At 45.1% G+C, this 23,741-nt stretch overlaps 2 protein-coding genes across 3 annotated transcripts; one reads left to right on the forward strand and one right to left on the reverse strand.

Annotated features, from left to right (window-relative positions):
• Nucleotides 1-7,865: 7,865 nt before the first annotated feature.
• On the reverse strand, nt 7,866-9,550 carry Sat2 (spermidine/spermine N1-acetyltransferase family member 2). Its single transcript, XM_048448033.3, has 6 exons — nt 9,321-9,550; nt 9,115-9,166; nt 8,900-8,983; nt 8,729-8,830; nt 8,526-8,566; nt 7,866-8,196 (listed from the first exon to the last, which is right to left on the reverse strand). Exons 1-6 carry the CDS (start codon nt 9,384-9,386, stop codon nt 8,032-8,034), a joined length of 510 nt encoding a protein of 169 aa, XP_048303990.1. The 5' UTR covers nt 9,387-9,550; the 3' UTR covers nt 7,866-8,031.
• A 4,110-nt stretch (nt 9,551-13,660) lies between these two features.
• Shbg (sex hormone binding globulin) lies at nt 13,661-17,266 on the forward strand. Of its 2 annotated transcripts, none has more exons than XM_048448031.3 (8): nt 13,661-13,926; nt 14,078-14,169; nt 14,500-14,689; nt 15,001-15,162; nt 15,513-15,672; nt 15,797-15,987; nt 16,232-16,439; nt 16,948-17,266. In XM_048448031.3, the coding sequence occupies exons 1-8, from the start codon at nt 13,807-13,809 to the stop codon at nt 17,109-17,111; spliced, it is 1,287 nt and encodes a 428-aa protein (XP_048303988.3). In that variant the 5' UTR covers nt 13,661-13,806; the 3' UTR covers nt 17,112-17,266. The 2 variants fall into 2 exon arrangements, with proteins under 2 accessions (XP_048303988.3, XP_048303989.3); XM_048448032.3 differs by having other exon boundaries at nt 13,663-13,926; nt 15,797-15,933.
• Nucleotides 17,267-23,741: the final 6,475 nt, after the last annotated feature.

Raw genomic sequence — 23,741 nt, forward strand, 5'->3', positions numbered from 1 at the left:
ATAAATAAAAGATATAACAAAGAAAGATATAATAAAGAAAAGATATAACAAAGTGTGTGTGTGTGTGAGAGAGAGAGAGAGGGAGACAGAGAGACAGAGAGAGAGCACAAGCAAGGGCGTGTGTGTGTGTGTGTGTGTGTGTGTGTGTGTGAGGGGGGAGGTGGATAGGTTTCTTATATCCCAGACTGAGAGAGAGAGGGTTCTTATATCTCAGGCTGGTCTCAAATTGCTATGTAGCCAAGAATGGCCCTAAATATTTTTGTTTTTGAAAGATAGAATAGCGGGGCTGGAAGATTGGCTCAGCAGTTAAGAGCACTGCCTGCTCTTCCAGAGGTCCTGAGTTCAATCCCCAGCAACCACATGGTGGCTCACAACCATCTGTAATGAGGTCTGGTGCCCTCTTCTGGTCTGCAGACAGAATATTGTAAAATAAATAAATATTAAAAAAAAAAAAAGAAAGAAAGATAGAATAGCAGGCGAGATAGCTCTGGATTCTCTATGTAGCCAAAGCTAACCTTCTAATATTTCTGACTCCTCCTCCAAATATAGGCTTGTACAAACATACCTATTTTATGTGATGCTAGGGATGAAGAGGAGGGTTTTGTGCATACTAGGAAAGCCCTCTACAAACTATGCTACATTCTCAGTCCAAGAAAATTTACGTTTTATATTGGTTTTCTGAGACAGGGTCCCTCTACACTGTCCTAGCTGCCTTGGAAACCAAGAAAGTTTTTAAATAAAAAATGAACCATTAAGACCTAGAACTAAGGCGGTTGTGGTGACACTTGCCTTTATAATCCCTGCATTCTAGAGACAGAGACTGGTGGATCTCTGTGAGTTTGAGACCAGCATGATCTACAGAGAAAAATCCAGGACAGCCAGAGCTATGTAGAGAAACCCTATTTCGCAAAACTAAAACATAAAAAATGTCCTATTAAGCATGGTAAATCTTTTCTGTAATTCTAAAATTTGTGAAGCAGAGAAATAAGTTTTGTAAATTCCAAGCCAGCCTAATGCACACCAAGATCATAAACTAATAAAATAGATAAAAAACAATAGCCCTACCCTAAGACAGATCATCTATATTTCATGTAGTTATTGTTGTTGTTGTGTGTATGTGTGTACATGATGTACATGTATAGGAGGACAGTTTTGTGGAGTCTAAGTGATAGAGTGAAATCGAGGCCAGTCTGGGCAACTTAAGGAGACCCAAACTCAAAACTGAAAGAAGTCTATGTATTTTGTTTGTTTTGGTTTTTCAAAACAGGGTTTCCCAGTAGCTATGGGAGCCAGTCTGGAACTCACTCTGTAGACCATGCTGCCTCTGCCTCCCGAGTGCTGGGATTAAGGGCGTGCACCACCATGGCCAGTTTAAAAGAGGTCTATGTATGTAGTTCAGTAGTAGCACACTTGCCTTGGCAGATGTAAGACACTAGATTCAATCCCTAGTATTGAAGAAAGACAAATATTACATATTTTCTCTCACATACAAAATCTATATTTTTTATTGATATTTATTGAGCTCTACATTTTTCTCTGCTCCCCTCCCTGTCTCTCCCCTCCCCCCCTTCAACCCTCCCCCAAGGTCCCCATGCTCACAATTTACTCAGGTGATCTTGTCTTTTTATACTTCCCATGTAGATGAGATCTATGTAAGTCTCTCTTAGTGTCCGCATTGTTGTCTAAGTTCTCTGGAATTGTGGTTTGTAGGCTGGCTTTCTTTACTTTATGTTTAAAAACTACCTATAAGTGAGAACATGTGATAATTGTCTTTCTTTGTCTGGGTTACCTCACTCAAAATAGTGTTTTCTAGCTCCATCCATTTTCTTGCAAAAGTCAAGATGTCATTACTTTTTCCTGCTGTGTAGTACTCTGTTGTGTAAATGTACCACATTTTTCTTATCCATTCTTCGATCGAGGGGCATTTAGGTTGTTTCCAGATTCTGGCTATGACAAACAAAACTACTATGAGCATAGTTGAGCACATGTCCTTGTTGCACGATTGAGCATCCTTTGGATATATACCCAAAAGTGGTATTACTGGGTCTTGAGGAAGGTTGTTTCCCAATTTTCTGAGAAATTGCCACACTGACATCCAAAGGGATTGGACCAGCTTGCATTCCCACCAGCAATGCAGGAGTGTTCCCTTTACTCCACAACCTCTCCAGCATAAGTTGTCATTAATGTTTTTGGTCTTGGCCATTCTTACAGGTTTAAGATGAAATCTCAGAGTTCTTTTGATTTGTATTTCTCTGATGACTAAGGATGTTGACCATTTCTTTAAGTGTCTTCCAGCCATTTTAGCTTCCTCTGTTGAGAGTTCTCTATTTAGGTCTATACTTCATTTTTTTTTATTGGATTATGTGATCTTTTGATGTTCAATTTCCTGAGTTCTTTGTATATTTTGACGATCAGACCTGTGTCTGCTGTGAGGTTAATGAAGATCTTTTCCCATTCTGTAGGCTGTCGTTTTGTCTTGTTGACCATGTCCTTTGCTTTACAGATGCTTTTCAGTTTCAGGAGGTCCCATTTGTTAATTGTTTCTCTCAGTGTCTGTGTTGCTGGGGTTATATTTAGGAAGTGGTTCCCTGTGCCAACGCGTTCAAGTGTATTTCCCACTTTCTCTTTTATGAGGTTCAGTGTGGTGGCTTTATGTTGAGGTCTTTGATCCATTTGGACTTGAGTTTTGTGCATGGTGATAGATATGGGTCTATTTTCATTCTCCTACATGTTGACACCCAGTTATGCCAGCACCACTCGTTAAATATGTTTTCTTTTTTCCATTTGATATTTTTTGCTTCTTTATCAAAGATCAGGTGTTCGAAGATGTGTGGATTGATATCCAGGCCGTCTATTCGGTTCCATTGGTCCTCCTGTCTGCTCTTATGCCATTAAAATCTATATTTAAATATATATTTATAAACATAGTGAAAGGGAAAGCATAGATTCTAATGGGAGGAGGATGGAGGTAATGGATGAAAAAAGATATTGCATTTTTTCCTCACAGAATCTAAATTCAACAGCATATGGACACGTACAGAACATGAGAACAAAAGAGGGCCGCTTTGAGAAGAGGAAAAATGAAAAAGGAGGCGGGCTGGTTTATTATGAGCATGGTACGATGATATATATATTTGGTATGCTCATTAAAACAAAATGATATATGTATTTGATATGCTAATTAAAACAAAAGACTAACTCCTAAACAGGCTTGAGAACTTCCAGGAAGCTGACTCTGGGAAGGTTCCTGCAAGGCGGCCCCCTGGACAGGGCCAGGGTGTCCCAACCCAATGCTCCTAGTCCTCACCCCAAACATTTTTCATCTGTATCCTTTGTAATAACATCCTTAACAATAAACTGTAAACGTATCTGCTAACTGTGTGGGCCATCCTAGCAAATTAACTGGATCCAAAGCGAGGCTGTGGGAGCCTGACTGAGAACTGGTTGGTCAGAAACATTGCTAAAACAATTGACTTTGGTGCCTGGAGTGAGAAACAGGCAAGTTGTGGGACCTGAGCCCTCTCTAGGCAGATCATGTAAGAACAACAGCCTTAAAGGACTCCCTGTTAGTGTTAGCTGTACCCTGTGTATGCACGCAGGTGTGTGTTTGAGTATTCATATACTTTCAGTAGGAAGTGGGTGTGGGGCTCAGAGTCAATGCTAAAAGTCTTCCCCAATCAATTTCCACTTGTTTTATTTTTATTTTATTTTATTTTATTTATTTTGGTTTTTTGAGACGGGATTTCTCTGTAGCTTTGGAACCTGTCCTGGAACTTGCTCTGTAGACCAGGTTGGCTGCAAACTCACAGAGATCCACCTGCTCTGCCTCCTGAGTGCTGGAATTAAAGGCCTGTGCCACCACCGTCTGGCCTGTACATTACAAAATCTGTTCTATCTCTGGCTGGCTTGTAACTTGGAGCCTCTTGCCTCAGGTCCTAGGACTACAGATGTACATTTTAACGTTTATTTATTTACTTATTTATTTATTTAAAACAGGGCCTGTGCAGCCCGACACTAAAATGTCAAGGCTGGCCTTGAACTCCTGAGATTCTTACTTTCAGCTCCCCGGTGCGGTGGTCACAGGTGTGCCACCAGCTCTTGAGATTTAGAGGGTTTGTTTTGTCTTAGATTATTTATTTTATGTATATGAAGGTTTTGTCTGCATATATCTATGTGCATTACATGCAGGCCTGGTGCCCTTCCGAGGTCAGGAGAGGGTGTTGGGTCACTTGGAACAGGAGTTATAGTTATTTGTGACCCATCATTTAGACGCTGAAAACCAAACCTTGGTCTTCTGCAAGAGCAACAAGTACTCTTAACTGCTGAACCTCTCTATAGCCCCTTGTTTTTTGTTTATTACGACAGAGTTGCATATATAGCTCAGGCTCACCTAGAACTTGCTGTGGAAGCCAGGCTGGCCTCTAACTCATGGCAACGCACCTGCTTCATCTTCCTGAGTTCTGGGATTACAAATATGAGCCACTAGGTCTGGCTTGAGGTTGGTAGTAAGATTTCTTGTGGAGGCCCGAAATGTGAGCCTATTTCCATGTTGAGCAAAGGTCAGAGACTTGGAACTTACCTCTAGTTCCTTCAAAGTTATTGTCTCTACTCCAAAGGTTCCCCCTTTAGAGCAGAGGTCTGTTCTCTCAACAGGTGTGACTAAAAGATCTTTCCTACCTCAAACAAAAGTCTAAGGATCCAGCTAAGTTCCAGTTCCCTTAAGGAGATAATGCTGGATTCCACCCAGAGAGTGGTTTGCCTACAGAATGTTTTGGTCTAGGGTAGAAGTGTGACTTGTTTTGTTCTAGCAACAAAAGGTTTAACTGTAGCTCGCGACCTTCGATTTTTCTGTTCATTTCCTTGTATCATGCTAATGCAGTCTTTTGTCTTACTCCTACTTTTTGGGGTCAAGGGTACGTAAAGCAGTTGGAAATTAAACATGGGTGAATTTTCAGTACTCACTGAAATTCCCTCCTGATGCTATCCTATATGTTTCTCCATTTTATTTTCTTTCGTGTCTTCGTATTTTTTAATAGTATTTTCTAAATCCTCATGCCTCTACAATGGCAAAAGGTATTTTTGTTGATGTTGGCCCTGACAATTTCTGTTCTTCAAATTAATTTTAACGTATACATTTAACTTTATGTGTATTTTGCCTGACCATATACATGTGCACCATATGTGTCCCTGGTGCCCAGGTAGATGAGGAATAAATGCTGGATCCCTAGGAACTGGGGCTATATATGGTTGTAAACCACCACGTGGTTCCTAAGAGCCAAAACCTGATCCTTCAGAAGAGCATAAACTGCTTTTAACTGCTGAGCCATTTTCTAGTCCCTTTAGATTGCTTTCTGTTGCTATTGCCATTCTTGTGTTATTTGGAGACTGGAAATCAAACCTACATCTTCCCAAAAGCCAGGCTCTACCTAGCCCCAGCTAGATTTTTTTTTTTTTGCAGAAAGAGTTTTTTTTTGTTTTTTTTTTTTTTAGATTTTTTTTTTTGAAACCTAGGGCCTTGCACATTTTAAGCAAATACTATAGCCCTGAGCTGCAGCTACAGCCCATTTGAAAAGCTTGTTTTTGTTGTTTGATTTTTTATTTTAAGATTTATTTATTGTGTACATAGTGTTCTGTATGCCTGCAGGCTGGAAGAGGGCACTAGATCTCATCTTGGATGGTTGTGAGCCACCATGTGGTTGCTGAGAATTGAACTCATGACCTTTGGAAGAGCAGGCAATGCTCTTAACCACTGAGCCATCTCTCTAGCCCCTCCATTTTTTATTGGATTATTTGTTCTTTTGATGACCAATTTCTTGTATTTCTTCCCAAATCTTAACTAATTATCAAATCTTCTGCCTCAGCCCTCTAAGTATCTGGGATTACAGACCTGCATTACCCGGCTTCATTCCAGATGAGTATTTATTTATTTATTTATAAACTTATTTATTGCATGTATGGGTGTTTTGCTTGTGTGCACGTCTGTGCACCATGCATATGCGGTGCTCATGCACTACTAGAGTGAGCCATGGCATCCTTGTGCCTCCACACACAAATATATGAATGAATGTAAGAAATTAAAAAAAGGAAGTAAGGATGGGATATGTAGCCTAGTTGGTAGGTACAATGCTTTCCTCACATGCATGAGCCCTGTATTCCAATCCCAAGAACACTTCCATAATACAGGCATGGTGCATTTGCCCGCTATCTCAGCACTCTAGAAGTACAGACAAAGGGCCAGAAATTCAGGGTCATTCTTAGCTACCCAGGGAATTGGAGGCCAGCCTGGGCTAGAGATTATCTGAAAACAACAAAACAAAAAAATGCCTGGGGTGGTAATAAACACTTTCAGTCCCAGTACTCACAAGGCAGAGGCAGTGAATCTCGATGAGTTCTAGGCCAATCTGATGGTCTGCACAGTGAGTTCCAGGTCAGCCAGAGCTACATAGTGTAGACCCTATCTAAAAAGAACAAAGGTTGCCAGGCAGTGGTAGTGCACATCTTTAATCCCAGAAAGGCAGGTGGATCTCTGTGAGTTTGAAGCCAATCTTGCCTACAGAGTGAGTTCCAGGACAGCTAGGACTACACAGAGAAACCCTGTCTGGAAAAAACAAAAATAAACAAAGAATATGAAAGATGGAGAGGAAAAATAGCCTGTTTTCTTTATTGTTCCCAGAGATTTAAAGATTTCCTTTAGTTTTATTTAATTTTACTTTAGTATAGGCAATGCCAAACTAATAATGAAATTTTTTTTCAATTTTATTTTCTTATGAGACAGGTCTCACTTTTTTTTTTTTTTTTGACAGGTCTCACTTTTACAAGTGGGTCCTGAACTCTGGGATCAAGGGATTTTCCTACTTCAGCCTCCACAGTACCATGCCATCACACCTACTTAGCTGAGGCTGATTAGTTAAGGTGAAGAAGCAATTGTGTCTTTCCAGTGTCCCTTGAATTTCTGACAGCAACCGGCAGTCTTAGTTGGTGGCACATCAGTCCCAAAAGACTGACTGAAGGGGTTAAACTCTCCCATTCTCACAACAGAATTTACATTTCAGTTCTCTGGGAAAGACACAGAGTCTCTCCCAACAAAGAGCCAATTATCCACTATACCCTTGCATTCAGGGGCAAAGGAAAAAAATATATATCAAAGGCGTGAGTCCTCCCCACAACGTCTTAAGGACAGTTCCTGCAACCCCCTCGACACTTACCCAAATATGTCTACAGATTAAAAAAAAAAAAAAAAAAAAACCTCAGTCAATTAAAACTAGGTATAACTGTTTGTCATGTTTGAGATGCTCAAAAGGAGCCTGCACACTTCTTTCAGGGTCACTACCATTTTGTACAGGTGAACAACCCCCCATGCATGCTGGTATAATAAATGATCTTTGTTGTTACATACTATTTGAGTCTGCTATCTTCCTTCAGATTTCCTCAGACCCGACAAGACCTTTGGGTTCCAAAGATGATTGACAAGCTTAATATGCCATTTCCATAGCCTCTTGTTCCTTTAAATTTTACTTTTATTTTATGTGCACTGGTGTTTAAACTACATGTTTGCCTGTGTGAGGATGCCACGTCCGATGGAACTGAACTTAGAGTTGTGAGCTGCCATGTGAGTGCTGGGAATTGAACCTGGGTCCTGTGAAGACCAGCCAGGGCTATTAACCACTGAGACATCTCTCAGTCCCTTGTTCTCTTTGTAGAATCACAGGCTAGAGCTAAGACTTGGGGCATCCAGTACTCCTGGCTCCCTGGCTGTCCCAGCCCCCATCAAAGGAATATTACCCAGCCTGAAAACAGAAAAGAGTTTCAAAGCGGCTGCACCGCGTCCTTTCATCAACCCCTCTGCCCAACACCACACCAGGGCAAACGAAGTATTTTATTCTTTATTCTTAACAAGACTCCTCCCTGTTTCCACTCTTTCTGCACCTCAGTGCAGTCTAGGTCAGTGTCTGTGAATATAGCCTTAGGAAAACTTGTTAGGATATTCCCAAATAAGTAGCAATAAACTGAACTCCCCAGGGGATGACGTCATCATCCTGCCAACTTCTTCACTGCCTCTTGTTCAAATCGGAAGAAACGCCAGCCTTCTGCTTCGGTCAGATCTTGAGCACCCAGAGACTTGTACAAGTCAATGGCCTTCTTGTTCCAGTCCAGAACTGCCAGGCGGAACTGGGAGCACCCCTTGTGTAGAGCAATCTGTAGGAGAAGACACTACTTACTGCCCCGGGTCCACAAATGAAGAATTACAGGGTGGTGGCGATGGTGGCACACACTTTTAATCCCTGCACTTGGGAGGCAGAAGCAAGCAGATCTCTGAGTTTGAAGCCAGCTTGGTGTATAGAGCAAGTTCCAGGACAGCCAGGACTACACAGAGAACCCCATCTCGAAATACCAAAAGAAGAACCTTTCTTATCTCCTCATTCAACCTCGGCCCCTATACGTTTTTGGTGGGTTGGTTCGTTTGGCTGATTGGTTATTTTTTTGGGGGGGGTGGAACTAGTCTGTAACCCCACCCCTTTTCTTACCTCAGCCACCTTTTTGATTATTTTGGTACCAATCCCTTTACCTGTAGTGGAAAAAGGGGAAGAGGGGAACTATTATTTGAGTTGAAGGAGTATCAAAGGAAACCACAGGCTGATACAGGGGACAGGGAAGGGGGATGGGCTTGAGGACCGCTCAGTGGGTCTATGGGTACTTTGTGTCCGCCCTTAGCCTCTGCTAGTAATACCCCGATATTGTGGCATCACATAGATGTCTTCCAGATAAACGTTTCTTCCAGTCCATGTGCTGTAGATGAAGTAGTATAGCCCGAAGCCCACCACACTGGGCCCTGAAAATGAGAGAGAAGGATAAGACCTCTGCAAGGGAAAATTCTGAGGATGCCTGGAGGGTCCCTTACCTTGGAGCTCCCCAGGTGCTGGAACAATCTCTGCCACCAAACAGTGAAAGAAAGGGTTCTCTCCAAAGCCATCTGCTCTCAGGGCTGTAGAGGTTGGGGGGGTGTGACAAAGGGGCAGAAAGGAGGGCGGGAATCAATGCCCGGTCCTGTAGTTACCACCCAAAAGTTCATCCTTTGCTTCCACCCCAGCCTCGGGACCCAGTTGCAAACCCCACCTTCTTCACTGATCTTCACCTGATGGGAAAGTTTCTCATACTCGGCCAGTTCCTACAACCGGAGAACCAAGACAACATTAGGGTAGGAAGGAGGCCCTGCCACCCTGAGAGCAGCGTCCAAAGGTACAGGCCCCGTTTCTAACTCTCCCCCTCCCACCACGCTGCTCCCAGCCCCACGGCACTCGGTTTTCTAGCCTAGTCTTCACCCGTATCATCCTCAGAATGTCTCCACAATCTGTCTCCCTGGCCTCTCGGATCCGCGTGGAAGCCATCCAGATCCTCTCTGTCAAAAATCAAAGAGCAAAGACAATATCCACTTCCGTTCTGCAGGATCACGATGAGGGCCTGCAGCTCAGGTGTCAAAGAGCTGGGAGTGAGGGGCAGAAGAAATGCTAGGAGCTCCCAGGCAGGGTTCAGACAGCAGCCAGCTGGTCTCAGCCAGGAGACTTCGGTCAGCCTGGAGTTCTCTTCTGCCTCCCGCCCTCCAACCAATCAACTTCTGCTTAAGACCAATTCTCCTCCTCCACCCCACCCCGGCCCCGCCTCGCTTCGCCTCGCTTCGCCTGGCCCGCGGACTCTGTGACAGGGCTAGCTAGGGGCAAGGGTTAAAGCTTGTTGTTTCAATATGCTTCATACATACCCCAGGTTTAAAAGCCTTCTTCTGCGCTGCTTGAATTAAAGCATGCGCCAGTTCGCTGCTTTAGATTTTACTCTTAGTCGTCTTGCCACTTGTGTATCCCAGACCCTGTGTGAGCGCAAGATCCTCAGTTGTTTCCTGTATCCGCTGTCTTTCATAGTGCAAGCCTTGTACTCTGCCTCTTACAGCTTTCCCTGCTTCCCTGCCTCCCTCCCTCCGTCTCCTCTTCTTTGGTTCTGGACATTAAGCCCAATACCTCCGGAACGTGCTGAACAATCCCTACCCTTACTTCCTGTGGCTATTGGGTGGCTCATAGAGTAGTTAAAATTTCCACATTAGTTCCTATAATAAATCCTTGTAATTAAGAGTAGTAGCAGAATTGGGTGGTGGTGGGCGGATCCCAGTAGGCGGATCTCTGTGAGATGGAGGTCAGCCTGGTCTACAGAGCAAGTTCCAGGACAGCCAGAGCTGTTTATACAGAGAAGCCCTGTCTCGAATAACAAAAATAAAATAAAATAAAAGAGAAATAATAGTTTCCTTAATCTTCATTCTTCTTTATTTCTGATAAGGTCTTTCAGGGAGTGGAAGTTTTTCCTGGTTATGTAGCCCAGGCTGGCCTCACATTCACCGTATAGCCAAGAATGACCTAGAACTCCTGATTTTCCTGCGTCTACCTCCCCAGTGATGGTGTTACATATGTTACTTATACCTGATTTAGCCTCAAACCCTTGAAGCTTTGAGTTCCACATTCCTTGTTCTCTGGTAGCAGCTGGAACTACAATCTTGTGCCACAACATCCACCATTTTTGTTTTTGTTTTATTTTGAGACAGAGTGTCACTCTTCCACTCAGACTGGCCTGAGACTTATGTAGCGCAGGTTTACCTCAAACTCAAAGCTCAGACTCTTGCCTCAACCTCCCAAGTGTCTGCATTCTAGGTGTGAGTCACCACATCCAGCTTAGCCTTGAGCTTTTTCTTTTTTTAATTCAAGAGCCCTGTTTTAATTAAACAAGATTAATTTATGTACCTTGGAACTGGAGTTGGAGACAGTGTGAGCTGCCATGTGGGTGCTGGGAATTGAACCTCTGGTCTCTGGAAGGACAGCCAGTGCTCTTTTCGACTGAGCCATCTCTCCAGCTCCAACTCTTTCCTTTTGACTTGGTGAGTGTGCTACACGTGCACTTGTGCAGCACAGAGCGTGTGAGTGTGCACAGCAGGAACCAGTATTTCTTCTTCAGTGAGTCTGGAGCTCACCTATTCTGCTTGAGTTACAGGCCAGTGCTCTCCAGGGGTCCACCTCTTTGCAGCCCAGCCCATCTCCCCCAGTACTGGGGGCCCAGGTGTGTACCTCCTTGTCCAGGTATTATGTTAGTGGTGGTGGGCAATCCAAACTCATGTCTTCACAGCTGATCAGCAAGAACTTCACCTCCATTTTGTTTGTTTGTTTGGTTTTCGAGACAGGGTTTTCCTGTGTAGCTTTGGAACTTGTCCTAGATCTCGCTCTGTAGACCATGCTGGCTTCAAACTCACAGAGATCCACCTGCCTCTGCCTCCCGAGCACTGGGATTAAAGGTGTGCGCCACCTCCTGGTGCATTTCATCTCTTGAATCTTTTCCTCAGCCCTGTGTTAAACTCTGAATCCCAGGCAGAGTCGACATTTTTTCTCTCACTGCATCTGTTTTTTTGTTTGTGTTAATGTGTGTAGATATTGAGTGTTTTGCCTGCATGTATATATGTACACCACATCTGTTCCTGGTGCCCTCAGAAGTTTCCCGAGAATTGCAGTTGTGGATGGCTATGAACTGCCATGTGGGTGCTGGGAACCAAGCCCAAGTCCTCTGCAAGAGCAGCCGGTGCTCTTAACTGCTGACTCGTCTCTCCAACTGCCTTTTTAAAATTTATTTTATTTATTTATTTCTTATTTTATGCATTGGTGTTTTTCTTGCATGTATGTCTGTGCGAGGTGTTGGATCCCTGGAAGTGGAGTTACAGACAGCTATGAGCTTCTATAGGGTGCTGAGGAGTCAGTGTGGGTCCTCTGGAAGAATACACTGAGCCAACTTTCTAGCCCCATTTCCATTTTTATTTTTTTCCTGAACTGGAGAGATGGCTCTCTCTGAAGATGGAGAGATAGTCAAGAGAGAGCAATTACTGCTCTTCCAGAGGACCTGAGATGGATGGTGGGTTCTTTTTTATTTTTATTTTTATTTTTTTTTAATTTATTATGTATACAGTATTCTCGGGATTCTGTCTGCATGTATGCCTGCAGGCCAGAAGAGGGTACCAGATCTCATTACAGATGGCTATGAGCCACCATGCGGTTGCTGGGAATTGAACTCAGGACCTTTGGAAGAGCAGGCAGTGCTCTTAATCACTGAGCCATCTCTCCAGCCCCGGTGGGTTCTTTTTTAAAAATATATATATATATATATTTATTATGTATACGATATTCTGTTTGCATGTATGCCTGAAGAGAGCACCAGACCTCATTACAGATGGTTGTGAGCCACCATGTGGTTGCTGGGAATTGAACTCAGGACCTTTGGAAGAGCAGACAGTGCTCCTAACCGCTGAGCCATCTGTCCAGCCCTGGTGGTTTCTTTTTATAACTTTCTTTCTTTCTTTCTTTGACAAGATCTCACTATGTCATTTTGGTTGTCCTAGAACTTACTTTATAGACCGGGCTGGCCTCAGACTCACAGAGATCAGCCTGCATCTGCCTCCCAAGTTCTGGGATTAAAGACAGGCATGTGCCACTACGCCCAGCATAACTTTCTTTTTAAATATAATTGTTAATTTTTAAACTTTATTTTATGTGCATGGGTATGTACCTGCTTGGGTATCTGTGAATCACTTACATACTTGGTACCTACAGAGACCAAAAGTGTGCATTGGATCCCTTGGACCTAGAGTTACAGTTGGTTGTGAGCAACCATGTGTGTGATGGGAATAGAAGCCAGGTCCTCTGGAAGAGCAACTAATGCTCTTAATCACTGAGCCATCTCTCTATTGCTGCCTACACGCCCCCCCAACTTTTGTTTTGTTTTGTTTTTCTTTTTTCTTTTTTGGGACAGGGCTATGTAACCTTGATTGGCCTAGAACTTGCAATGTAGACCAGGCTGACTTCAGAGATCCACCTGCCTCTGCCTCCCAAGTGATGAGATGTCCCCTAGAAATACTTATTGCTTTTTTTCATTATTTTCCTCCTACCTTATTTTAAACATGTGTGTTTTAGTGTGTGTGTGTGTGTGTTTTCTGAGACAAGGTCTCACTATATAGCTCTAGTTGTCCTAGAACTTACTTTGTTGACCAGGCCGGCCTCAAACTCATGTGCCTATGCACACATGTGCATACGTGTGTATGTGGAGGCCAGAGGACAGCTTTCAGGAGTTAGTTCTCTCCTTTCATCTGTGGATCCTGTGGCATAGACTCAAGCCATCAGGTTTGGCAGCAGCTCTCACCCACTGAGCTATGTATACCCCACCACTTTTTAGAGTAGTCTCTCTGTGTAGTCCAGACTAGCTTTGAGGTCATGATTTCTTCTTAGTATCCATTAAAGCACACAGAGAGACAATGCTTTCCTGTGAGAGTGGCGTCATAGCTCTGGGAAAGCTAAGGGAGGCATTCCTATCAGATCCCGGGCATCCTCCATACAGCAGTTCCATAACAGAAGGCTTATGTTCCTCCTGGACAAAGCCAGGGAGCACAAAGGTGACGAGTGTCTCCCAAGGCCAGCCAGCAAGATATCTGGATTCCACACCTCAGCCTTATCCCTGGGAGAGGATGCCAGTTAAGCAGGGAGAACAGTTTCCAGATCTCAAGTTGGCCTAGGCAGCCTCCCCTTGTGGGAGGAGTCTTTGGAGGAGCCATACTGGACCATGGGGGAGGAGAAGAGCGCTGCAGGGGATAGTAGTGGAGGGACTCTGTCCCTCACCTCATTTGCCTTCAGAGAGGCCTCACAGCCAGTGAGGCCCCTCCACCGCCCACGTACAAGACTACCCACCCCACTTGTTCTCCTCTGATTGTCTGAGCCACAGAGTGGACAGCGGCTATCAATGGAGAACCGAAACTCTGCGGCCTCCTTGCAACGACGGCTGCTTCTGCTATTGCTGCTGCTGCTGCCACCACCTTACACCCGCCAGGGACAGGCCCTGAGACACACTGTCCCTAACCAGGTGCAGAACAGGATGGAGTTCCCAGTCCCTGTGTGTTTAAATGAGCTATGTTTTAGCTCTGCCTTTTCCCCTCCCCGCCTCTTCTGACCCGGTAGTTGTGTCTGTCTGCCTCTGAAATGTCTTGGCTCAGCTCATTTTCTTTTCCTGACAGAGTGCTCAGGCCTCTCCGGCTAGGTACCTCAGCAACGGCCCAGGACAAGAGCCTGTCACTGTGATAACCATTGATGTCACCAAAATCAGCAGGTATGGGAGTTACTTTGCCTCTTTTGTCTTAAACTTCTTTTTATTTTCATGTGCATTGATGTTTGGCCTGCGTGTATGTCTGTGTGAGGTTGTTGGATCCCCTGGAACTGGAGTTACAGATAGTTGTGAGCTGCCATGTGGGTGCTGGGAATTGAACCCAGCACCTCTGGAAGAGCAGCTTGTGTTTTTAACCACTGAGCCATCTCTCCAGCCCTGTAACTTGACCTCTGACCTTCCCTTTCCCACCATGTTCTCTCCCAGAGTTCCACTTCTCCCAACTCTGAAACCTCACACGTCCCATACACAGTCTCTCCTTCTGTGTCCTTCCAGACCCTATTCCTCCTTCGAGTTTCGAACCTTGGATCCAGAGGGAGTGATTTTTTATGGAGACACTTCCACCAAAGATGATTGGTTTATGCTGGGACTTCGGGATGGCCGGCTTGAAATCCAGCTGCACAATCTCTGGGCTCGGCTTACAGTAGGCTTTGGTCCTCGGCTCAATGATGGGAGATGGCACCAGGTAAGAGAACTCTGCTGGGGGTGGGGGTGTCACCTTTATTTGGTGAGGAAGGAGAGCAGGAGCATCCCTTCACCATGGTCCTCTTTTCTTAGTGATGCACAGTCTCTGTGAAGTAACTGTTCTTACCCCTGTTTCTTCAGATGGGAATTCCCAGGCTGAGTCAGTACGTACTGACATAGTCTGAGGGACCAAGGACGTGTCTTCAAGTGCATCCTCTTTCAACTGCGCTAGGCTGCCTCTGAGGAAAGTGGAGGTGACAGACTCAGGGCCCTCTGCTTCTGCTTCTTTCTGCTTCTGGTCCCCTCCTGTAGGTGGAGCTGAAGATGAATGGGGATTCACTGCTGCTGCGGGTGGACAGGGAGGAGGTGCTGTGCCTAAGACAAGTCTCTGGATCTCTGGCTGGCAGTGCCCAGCCCAGCATGAGGATCGCGCTAGGAGGACTACTTCTCCCTGCCTCCAGTCTTCGGTTCCCGGTAACTACATCCTAGGGCCAAACTATGGAAACCTAAGTTCAGATTTTGGGGAGAGTGGGGTGGAGTAAGAGCTATGTGGCTACATGGAAAGCTGGGCGATAGTGGCGCACGCCTTTAATCCCAGCACTTGGGAGGCAGAGGCAGCTTGGTCTACAAGATCTCGTTCCAGGACAGCTAGGATTGCTACACAGAGAAACCCTGTCTCAGAAAACAAACAAACACACAAAAGAACTACTGAGAGAAAAATAAACACTTGCCTTTCTAAGAGGAAATGCTAGGGGTTAGGATTCAGATGTCCTGATCCCACCATCCCAACATTTTCCCACCACTCCACTCCCAACCCACTTCAGCTGGTTCCTGCACTAGACGGATGTATACGTCGAGATATCTGGCTGGGCCACGAGACCCAGCTCTCACCCTCTGCCTCTGCTAACCTCGGAAACTGTGATGTGGACTTGCAGCCTGGACTGTTCTTCCCACCAGGGACCCATGCAGAATTTAGTCTTCAAGGTAGACTTCTTAAAATCTCTTCCCCTTCATGTCCAGTTCTGCCTTCCTCTGTTTCTCTTTAACACTACCCATCTCTCCATAAAACCCAAGGCTTACAGCCTCAAGAGAACAATTTTCCCCCCAGACATTCCCCAGCCTCACACAGACCCCTGGAGCTTTTCTCTGGAGCTGGGATTAAAGTTGGTGGATGGCTCAGGATGCCTCCTTGCTCTTGGGACAGGAAGAAATTCTTCTTGGCTTACCCTTCACCTCCAAGATCAAGTAAAGGAACAGCGTGGGATGCTGGCTGTATTAGCGAATCCCGGGAAAAATGAGGCAAGAGGGTGGTTTAGTAGTAGAAAGGCTTAAGTGGGCCTTGAGATCAGGGTGGAAAGCCAGAGACATCACAGAATGCAGTTTTTACCTAGACTGCATGCTTATCTGGGGCTACGGATGATTTCACAGACATTGCACAGAAGTATAGCTTGGTGGCTGAATTAAGTTAGCGAGAGGAGCAGCAAGGTGTAGATGCAGCTCGTTCTTTCCTCTCTTAATGCCTTCTCTACCCTGACTACTGCAGAAGGTGGTGCTGTCTTCTGGAGTAGAACCAAAACTAACTTTACCCTTGGATTTGGAACTCCCTCTTCAGCTGAAGCTGGATAACTTCAAAGTGGTCTTGAGCCAAGGACCAAAGATGGAGGTCCTTGCTGTGTCCCTTTGGAGACTTGTCTCCCTCCAGAGACTCTGGTCCCACCCTCAGAGCCATCTCTCCCTTGGAGCTTTATCAGGTAAGAGAATGCTCTTTAAGTAGCTACAGGAAGAGTGGACACATTCTGAGGGGAAGGGAACCTCGGGGAGAGAAGAAAAGGATGAGTTGTGGGGTGTTTGTCGCTCAGGCATAGAGTGCAAGCCTAGCATGCATGAGGCCTATGGTTCTTTTACTAGAAAGTGAAACTGGAATAGAGTGGGGGCAAGGCATGAAAACACACACACATGCACACACCACAGACACACCACGCGCACACAGACACACCACACACACACCATACACACATCACACACACACACCACATACACCACACACCACACACACATTCATTTACAATCAACACTGGGGAGACTCAGGCAAAAAGAATGCATATTCACGGCCAGCCTGGGTTACATAGAAAGACTCTGTCCTAAAAAAATCTTTAAAAGGGAGAGGAAGTGATTGTGAAAACTCAGATTATAGATATGGAGCTACTTGGTCTGAGCTACCCTGATGCTTGATGCCACCTCTATGCCTCCTTTCTGTAGGAGAGAACTCTTCTGCTTCCTTCTGCTTGAGGGATCTTTGGGTACAAGGACAGAGACTGGATGTAGACCAGGCCCTGAACAGAAGCCAGAACATCTGGACTCACAGCTGCCCTCAGAGTCAAAGCAATATCACTCACACTTCCCACCAAACCAACCCCCTTTGAGAAGGAGGCATGGTGGTGCTTGCCTGGAAACCCATGACAGGTGGAGTTGGGTGAACCAGGACCTCAGTGTCATCCTTGGCTACATAACATGTTTGAGGCCAGCCTGGGCCATGTGAAGCCCTGTCGTTAAAAATAAAAAGGAACTTTGAATGCAACCCATTTATTCAATAAATATTTACTGTGCTCTGGCAGTGGACTGGGCAGCGAGGTAAGCACTGAGGTGTGTTGAAGAGTAAAAACAACTATGCTTCCTTTTGATGCTCATGGATCAATAGGAGAGGTGGGTTTGCTTCAAATGGCAGTCAATAGAAGGACACCTGGAATTTATGTGCTGCAAAAGTGCACTTGGAGAGTTGTGCCAGCGCAGGTACTATGAGGCTACAACGCAGTCTGGTTATGCTCTACATATGCTTATGTTCTACAGCTACAGTTAGAGGCGATTGTGAGCCAGCCTATATGGCTGCTGCAAACCAAACCTGGGTGCTCCGCTCACCCTCTAAGCCAATATGGTGACTTAGGCTCAGCCCCGGGAACAGGAACCATGGACACATAGACATCACTTTCTGGAAGCTGAGAGCCTGCCCTCTTCCCCAGCATCCACATTTTGAGACTTTCATGTCAGCCCAGGAATTTATTGTTTGGGGCAGCAGGGGGCGTAAGAGTGTCATAGAGAGCTGGGGCAGAGGTTCTGGGAAAGTCAGGGAAGGAGCAAAAAAGAACTTAGAGTGAAAAGCTCGCCTTGCTGGTGGGAGGCCCTCGGTTCTGTCCCCAACACTGCGAAAAGGAGAGAAAAAAAAAAAAAAAGAGGCCAGAGGGGCCAAAGCCTCAGCTCTCCTAGCCTTGTCTCTGCTGCTGCCCGGAGCAGTAAGGCTTCTTTCTTTAAACAAAGACTAGTTTGTTGAGGCTCCAAATGGAAAGAAGAGACAGATTCAGGAACATTTCTGCTATCAAAGATTTTAGATGGATGGGATGTTTCCCTACCATGCTGGAAGCCTAGGGTGGGAGGTGCAACATTGTATCCGGTGGTGGCACCTGTAACCCCACCACTCAGTAGGTGGGTAGGACTTACAGGAGTTCACAGTTACCCTTTTCCTCTGATGAGGTAGAGGCCAGCCGCGACCAGAAGACCTGTCTGACTTTGTGCGGCTGGTGAGGGGATCGAGGCCTGTGCATGCTAGGCAAACACTCTGCCACTAAAGTACATCTCCAGACTGAGACCCTGTCTTTAGTAAAAACAGGACAGGATATCGAGTCTCCAACCCTCAGTTCTGCCTCTTAGTCTCCCTATGCAGCCCTGGCTAGACTGGAACTTGCTATGTAGACCAAGCTGACCTCACTCAAACTCATATTCTCTTGACTCGGCCACTCTAGTGTGTGTACCACTGTGCCCTGCCTTACTCAAGAACTTTTTAAAGCCTGTGTGAGCTTGAGGCTAGCTTGGTCTACAGAGCAAGTTCCAGGACAATCAGGGCTATTTAGAGCAATCTTGTCTCAAAAGCAAGCAATTTTTTTTTAAAATATTTAAACATGTTTTTTTTTAAAGATTTGTTTATTGGTTATATACAACATGTTTTTCCTGCACACCAGAAGAGGGTATCAGATCTCATTACAGATGGTTGTGAGCCACCATGTGGTTGCCGGGAATTGAACTCAGGACCTCTGGAAAAGCAGTCAGTGCTCTTAACCTCTGAGCCATCTCTCCAGCCCCTTAAGCATGTTTTATATGTATGTGTGTATACTTGTGTGTATGTATACCACATGTACACTGGCACCTCAGGAGTCCAGGACTGGGGGTGGCTTATGCTCTACAGCTACAGTTAGAGGCGACTGTGAACCAGCCTATATGGCTGCTGCAAACCAAACCTGGGTGCTCCGCTCACCCTCTAAGCCATCTCTCTAGACCCTATTTCTCTCTCTCTCTCTCTCTCTCTCTCTCTCTCTCTCTCTCTTCTTCTTCTTCTTCTTCTTCTTCTTCTTCTTCTTCTTCTTCTTCTTCTTCTTCTTCTTCTTCTTCTTCTTCTTCTTCTAGAAAGGATCTTGAGTATTCCAGGCTGGCTTCAAATTTGATATGTGGTCAAGGAAGACTTGAGAGGGGGTTGGGGGGCAGAAGGACTTCAAGGGTCATCCTTAGTTATATAGATTGAAGGCTAACCTTGATTTATTTCAAAAATCAAGCAAAGGGGCTGGAGAGATGACTCAGAAGTTAAGAGCATTTGCTGCTCTTCCAGAAGATTGGGATTCATTTCTCAGCACTAACACAATAGCTCACAATTGTCTGTAACTCCAGTTCCAAAGAACTCAACACCCTCTCTGGCCTATTTGGGCACTGTACATACTTGGAGCATAGACAATATACAGGCAAAACACCTGTATGTAAATTTAAAAAAATCAGACACTGTGTGTGGTGCTCTCCTTTAATTCCAACACTCAGGAGGCAGAGGCAAGAGAATCTCTATGAGTTCAAGGACAACCTGGGCTACATAGTGAGTTTCAAGCTAGCCTGGGCTAAATAATGAGACCCTGTTTCAAAACTGATGTGGGATTCCCCTCTGCATGCTGTGAATATGTTTTATTACCATTGGTTAATAAAGAAGCTGCTTTGGGCCTATGGCAGGGCAGAATTAAGCCAAGCAAGAAATAGGAACAGAGATATAGAGAGAAAGTAGGCAGAGTCAAAGAGACACCATGTAGCTACCGAAGGAGACAGATGCCGAAATGCCAGAACCTTACCTGATAGGTCACAGTTTTGTGGCGACACAGATTAATAGAAATGGGTTAATTCAAGATGTAAGAGTTAGCTAGAAATATGCATAAGTCATTAATTACAACAAACAGTGTTGTAATTAATACAGTTTTTGTGTGTTTATTTTGGGTCTGGATGGCCGGGAAATAAATGAACAGTCTCTTACTACACAAAACAAAACAAAAACCAAACCAAAACAAGAACTAATAAACCAACTATTCTAAAAAGCATCATTTCCTTTTTCCTTCTTCTTTTCTTCCTTCTTTTTTTTTTTTTTTTTTTGGTTTTTCAATACCACAGGGTTTCTGGAACTTGCTCTATAGACCAGGCTGGGCTCAAACTCACAGATATCTGCCTGTCTCTGCCTCCCTCCCGAGTGCTGGGATCAAAGGCCTGCGCCACCACCACTCAGCCACATCGTTTCAACAGTAGCTATAAATATAAAAGGAGTAAAAGCCAAGACTAGAGTAGAGGGAGAAAGAAAGGGCATCGTGGGGTGGGTCATCGGGTAGTCAGGAGGGCCTCTGGGGTAATGTCACAGGAGTAGAGATCTGAACAATGAGAAGTCACCCTGTGGAGGCTTCAGGTGTGAGCCAGCGAGGAGTCAGTTGAAGAAGCCTGTATACATACAGGCATCCATCAAAGAGGACTGTGTTCTGGGTGGTGACTTCCTGACTTTATGTGCTCAGAATGTCTCAGGGGCTAGTTTTTCTCCTCTGCCCCCACCATGCCCTCTCTAGGACACTATGCCCCCAACCTTTCTTCTCCAGCCTGCCCTAGATTCCAGGATTCCTGATCACAATCCAAAGTTGTCTACACTCTCTCATTAAGACTGACTTTGCTTCAACACAGACTTTGCCAAGCCCCCACCAAGGGCATCTACTGTGCCTGCTCACCATCCCTTGCTTTCTCTGACACCCACCCCCTCCAAAAAGAAAAAAACTTTCCAGATTTGGCAGCACACTCTGAAGCCTCCAGGCCTGGCCTCCTCTACTCACTCCAGCCTATCCACTGCCTCTCTCGCCCTCCCTCCACCCCCCCTTCATCTGCCCTCTGTTCTTTCTCTCTCTTTCTTTCAACTAACATTTATTGGCTGAAGGATGCCAAGCATTGTGTTAGGTCACGGACAGGGATTCTAAGGATGAAGAAGGCTTGATGATGTCCCCAGAGACCTAGGGTGTTGAGAGATACATATGTAAAATGTTAATCAAAACCACATCTATTTTTTTTTTGAGACAATAGTTCATGTTGCCCAAGCTGGCTTCAAACTCAGTGTAGCTGAAGGTGATCTACGAATCCCTGACTCTCCTGCCTTCACCTCTTGAGTGCTGGGATTAGAGATGTGCGCCACCATGCCAGGTTTATACAGTGCTGGGGCTCTGGACATCTTTGGCAAATTCTCTAGGCTGTAATCTGCTTTATTTATGTTTCTACCTTTTTTCCCTTCAAGGTAGGGTTTCACTATATAGTTCTAACTGGCCTGGGCCCACTGTATAGATCATCATACCCCACTTGTATCTAGTGCAATACTGAGAGAATACTCTAACATTGAGCTACATTCCCAGTTCCTAGTAGGGATATTTAAAAGGGGGGGGGCGCAAAAAAAAAAATGAAAAACAAGCACCAGTTAAGGCGTCGCACGCCTTTAATCCCTGCACTCAGGAGGCAGAGGCAGGCTGATCTCTAAATTCAAGGCCAGCCTGGGTTACAAATCGAGCTTGAGGACTGCCAGGATTACAGAGAAACCCTGCCTGGAAAAACCAAAGTAAATAATAATAACAACAGCAATAATAATAACAGTAACAACAGTAATAATACTAAAAGGAAAAAACAAAACCCCACAAACCAGTGATCGCTATGAGCTACCAGAAAGCTTAGATATTAATTTCATCAAGCAATATCAAGGGCTGAGTTTTTAGATGTACAACTTTGAGCAAACAACGTTCGCTCTCTCAATTCCTACCATTACTGTTTTATGCAGGGTTTCGTTCTGCAGCTCTAGCTAGCCTAGAACTCACTAGGCAGACCAGGCTGGTCTCAAACTCGCAGAAGTCGGCTTTACTCCGTCTCTAGGGGTGCTTTAAAGATTTGATAAAATCATGTAGGTAAAAATATCTGCTACAGAGCTTGGCATATGAAAATACTCAAAATGTGGGTTATATTGCTGTTTTTATTAATGTCACAATTAGTTTTTTGATGAGTAAATCTGAGGCTGCTAATCTAGAAAACAGGGAAGGGTATGTCATGTGGTTGAGCCTTGGGCAGCCTCAGATGGAAAGAAGGGGAAAGAAGGTAGGTTTGGGAGGCTCCTTGGCTCATGTGATGAAAGGCCTGGTGTGTCCTGCTGAGAGTCTGGGCTCCATCTGGTCAGTGCAGGAACATTTGTGTTTTATCTTGCTGTTTTGTTTTGTTTTAATTGTGATAAAATACAAGCAACATAAAAATTACCACCCTAACCATTGTCAAGTGTTCTTCTCAGTAGCATAAAGGACATTTACAAGTCACACAAACATCACCACTATCTATCCACAGACTTTTTTCCCTCAGTGCTAACAATAGATCTTAGTACCTCACATGTGCAAGGTAAGTGCTCTACCACTGAGTTGTACCAGGAGATTGCGTTCAGCTTGCAAAAACTGAGCTTTGCCTCTGCCAAGAGACACCTTGTTTAACTCGTTCATCTAAAACCTGGAATTAGGGCTGGATGGCTCGGCAGGTACCAAGCTGCTACCAAGCATGATGATCTGAGTTTCATTCCTAGAGTGTGCATAAAAATTGGGTGGAGAGGCTGGCTGGTAGTGGCACAAGTCTTCAATTCTAGCACTTGGGAGACAGAGGCAGATCTCCATGAGTTCGTGGCCAGCCTGGCCTAAGAATCGAATTGAGTTCCAGGACAGCCAGAGCTATTACACAGAGAAACCCTGTCTCAGGGGGGAAAAAAAAGTGGAGAGAACTGACTCCCACAAGTTGTTCTGACTTCTACACACACATATAAGTAAATAATGAAAAAAAGGTTAGATTCTAGAATTATGTGTGTGCGAAGCAGCAAGGACCTTTGTAGACTGTCTCCGCCCCCGGGGCAGTGAGGAGGGGCAGCCACCTAACCCCTTCTTCCTTTCTGGAGATCCTGGATGGAGGCAGGTTCCAGAAGGGCTTTCCTTCCTCTTGCTCCTTGTTTGCTTGGGATTGAACCCAAGGCTCTGTACACGGAGGCAAGCACAGTACTACTGAGTTAGAGCCCCAGACTTCAGGTTGGAGGTTTGTTAGTGCTTCTTTGTTTGTCTCCCTCACCCCGTGCTCTCCACCCATCTAGGTCAACCCCAGGCTTTTCTGGATCTCCTTTCTCAGTTTGTCTCCCTTTGAGTATGGAAGCTCCCCCCTCCCTCAAATCTACCTACTCCTTACCTACAGAAGGCTAAGAGAGGGAGTGACAGGCATCTCTCTCAGTGGCCTATCTCTAGTTCCCAGAAGGTATTCACCCTTTCTTTTCTAAGAAAATGAGCCTGGTGCCCTGGGTAGAGACTCAGCCAAGAAGCTGGAGGCCACCATAGGCTGTATTTGCCTTTGTGTGTGTGTGTGTGTGTGTGTCTGTCTGTCTGTCTGTCTGTCTGTCTGTCCATCTGTCTATCTGCCTGTCTGTCCATCCATTCATTTAGTGCTCTTCTCTTAGTGGAGAGAACAAGCTGCTCTCTGGGATTTCTTGCAGAAAATCCATTCCATATTTAAGCTGAATTCAGCAACCAGCATCATCTTGCTAAGACAAAGGCCTATTGTCAAAAGGTGTAGAGTCTAGAGTTGGGGAGGTAGTTGGCTCAGTGGTAGAGTATTTGCCTATTCTGTTCAGAGCCCTGGGTTTCAATCCTCAGCACTGGGGTGGGGGAAGAGGA

This window comes from Myodes glareolus, chromosome 9 (genome assembly GCF_982192425.1).
Source record: "Myodes glareolus chromosome 9, mMyoGla1.1, whole genome shotgun sequence".
Classification (NCBI taxonomy): Eukaryota; Metazoa; Chordata; class Mammalia; order Rodentia; family Cricetidae; genus Myodes; species Myodes glareolus.

Coding starts and splice junctions, on each gene's coding strand:
- Sat2 (XM_048448033.3), bottom strand. CDS start 9,386: ATGGCTTCCACGCGGATCCGAGAGGCCAGGGAGACAGATTGTGGAGAC. Junction 8,984..9,114: donor GGTGAAGATCAGTGAAGAAG/GTGGGGTTTGCA, acceptor CAACCTCTACAG/CCCTGAGAGCAGATGGCTTT. Junction 8,831..8,899: donor AGCACCTGGGGAGCTCCAAG/GTAAGGGACCCT, acceptor TCTCATTTTCAG/GGCCCAGTGTGGTGGGCTTC.
- Shbg (XM_048448031.3), top strand. CDS start 13,807: ATGGAGAACCGAAACTCTGCGGCCTCCTTGCAACGACGGCTGCTTCTG. Junction 15,163..15,512: donor CCTCCAGTCTTCGGTTCCCG/GTAACTACATCC, acceptor AACCCACTTCAG/CTGGTTCCTGCACTAGACGG. Junction 15,988..16,231: donor CGAATCCCGGGAAAAATGAG/GCAAGAGGGTGG, acceptor TGACTACTGCAG/AAGGTGGTGCTGTCTTCTGG.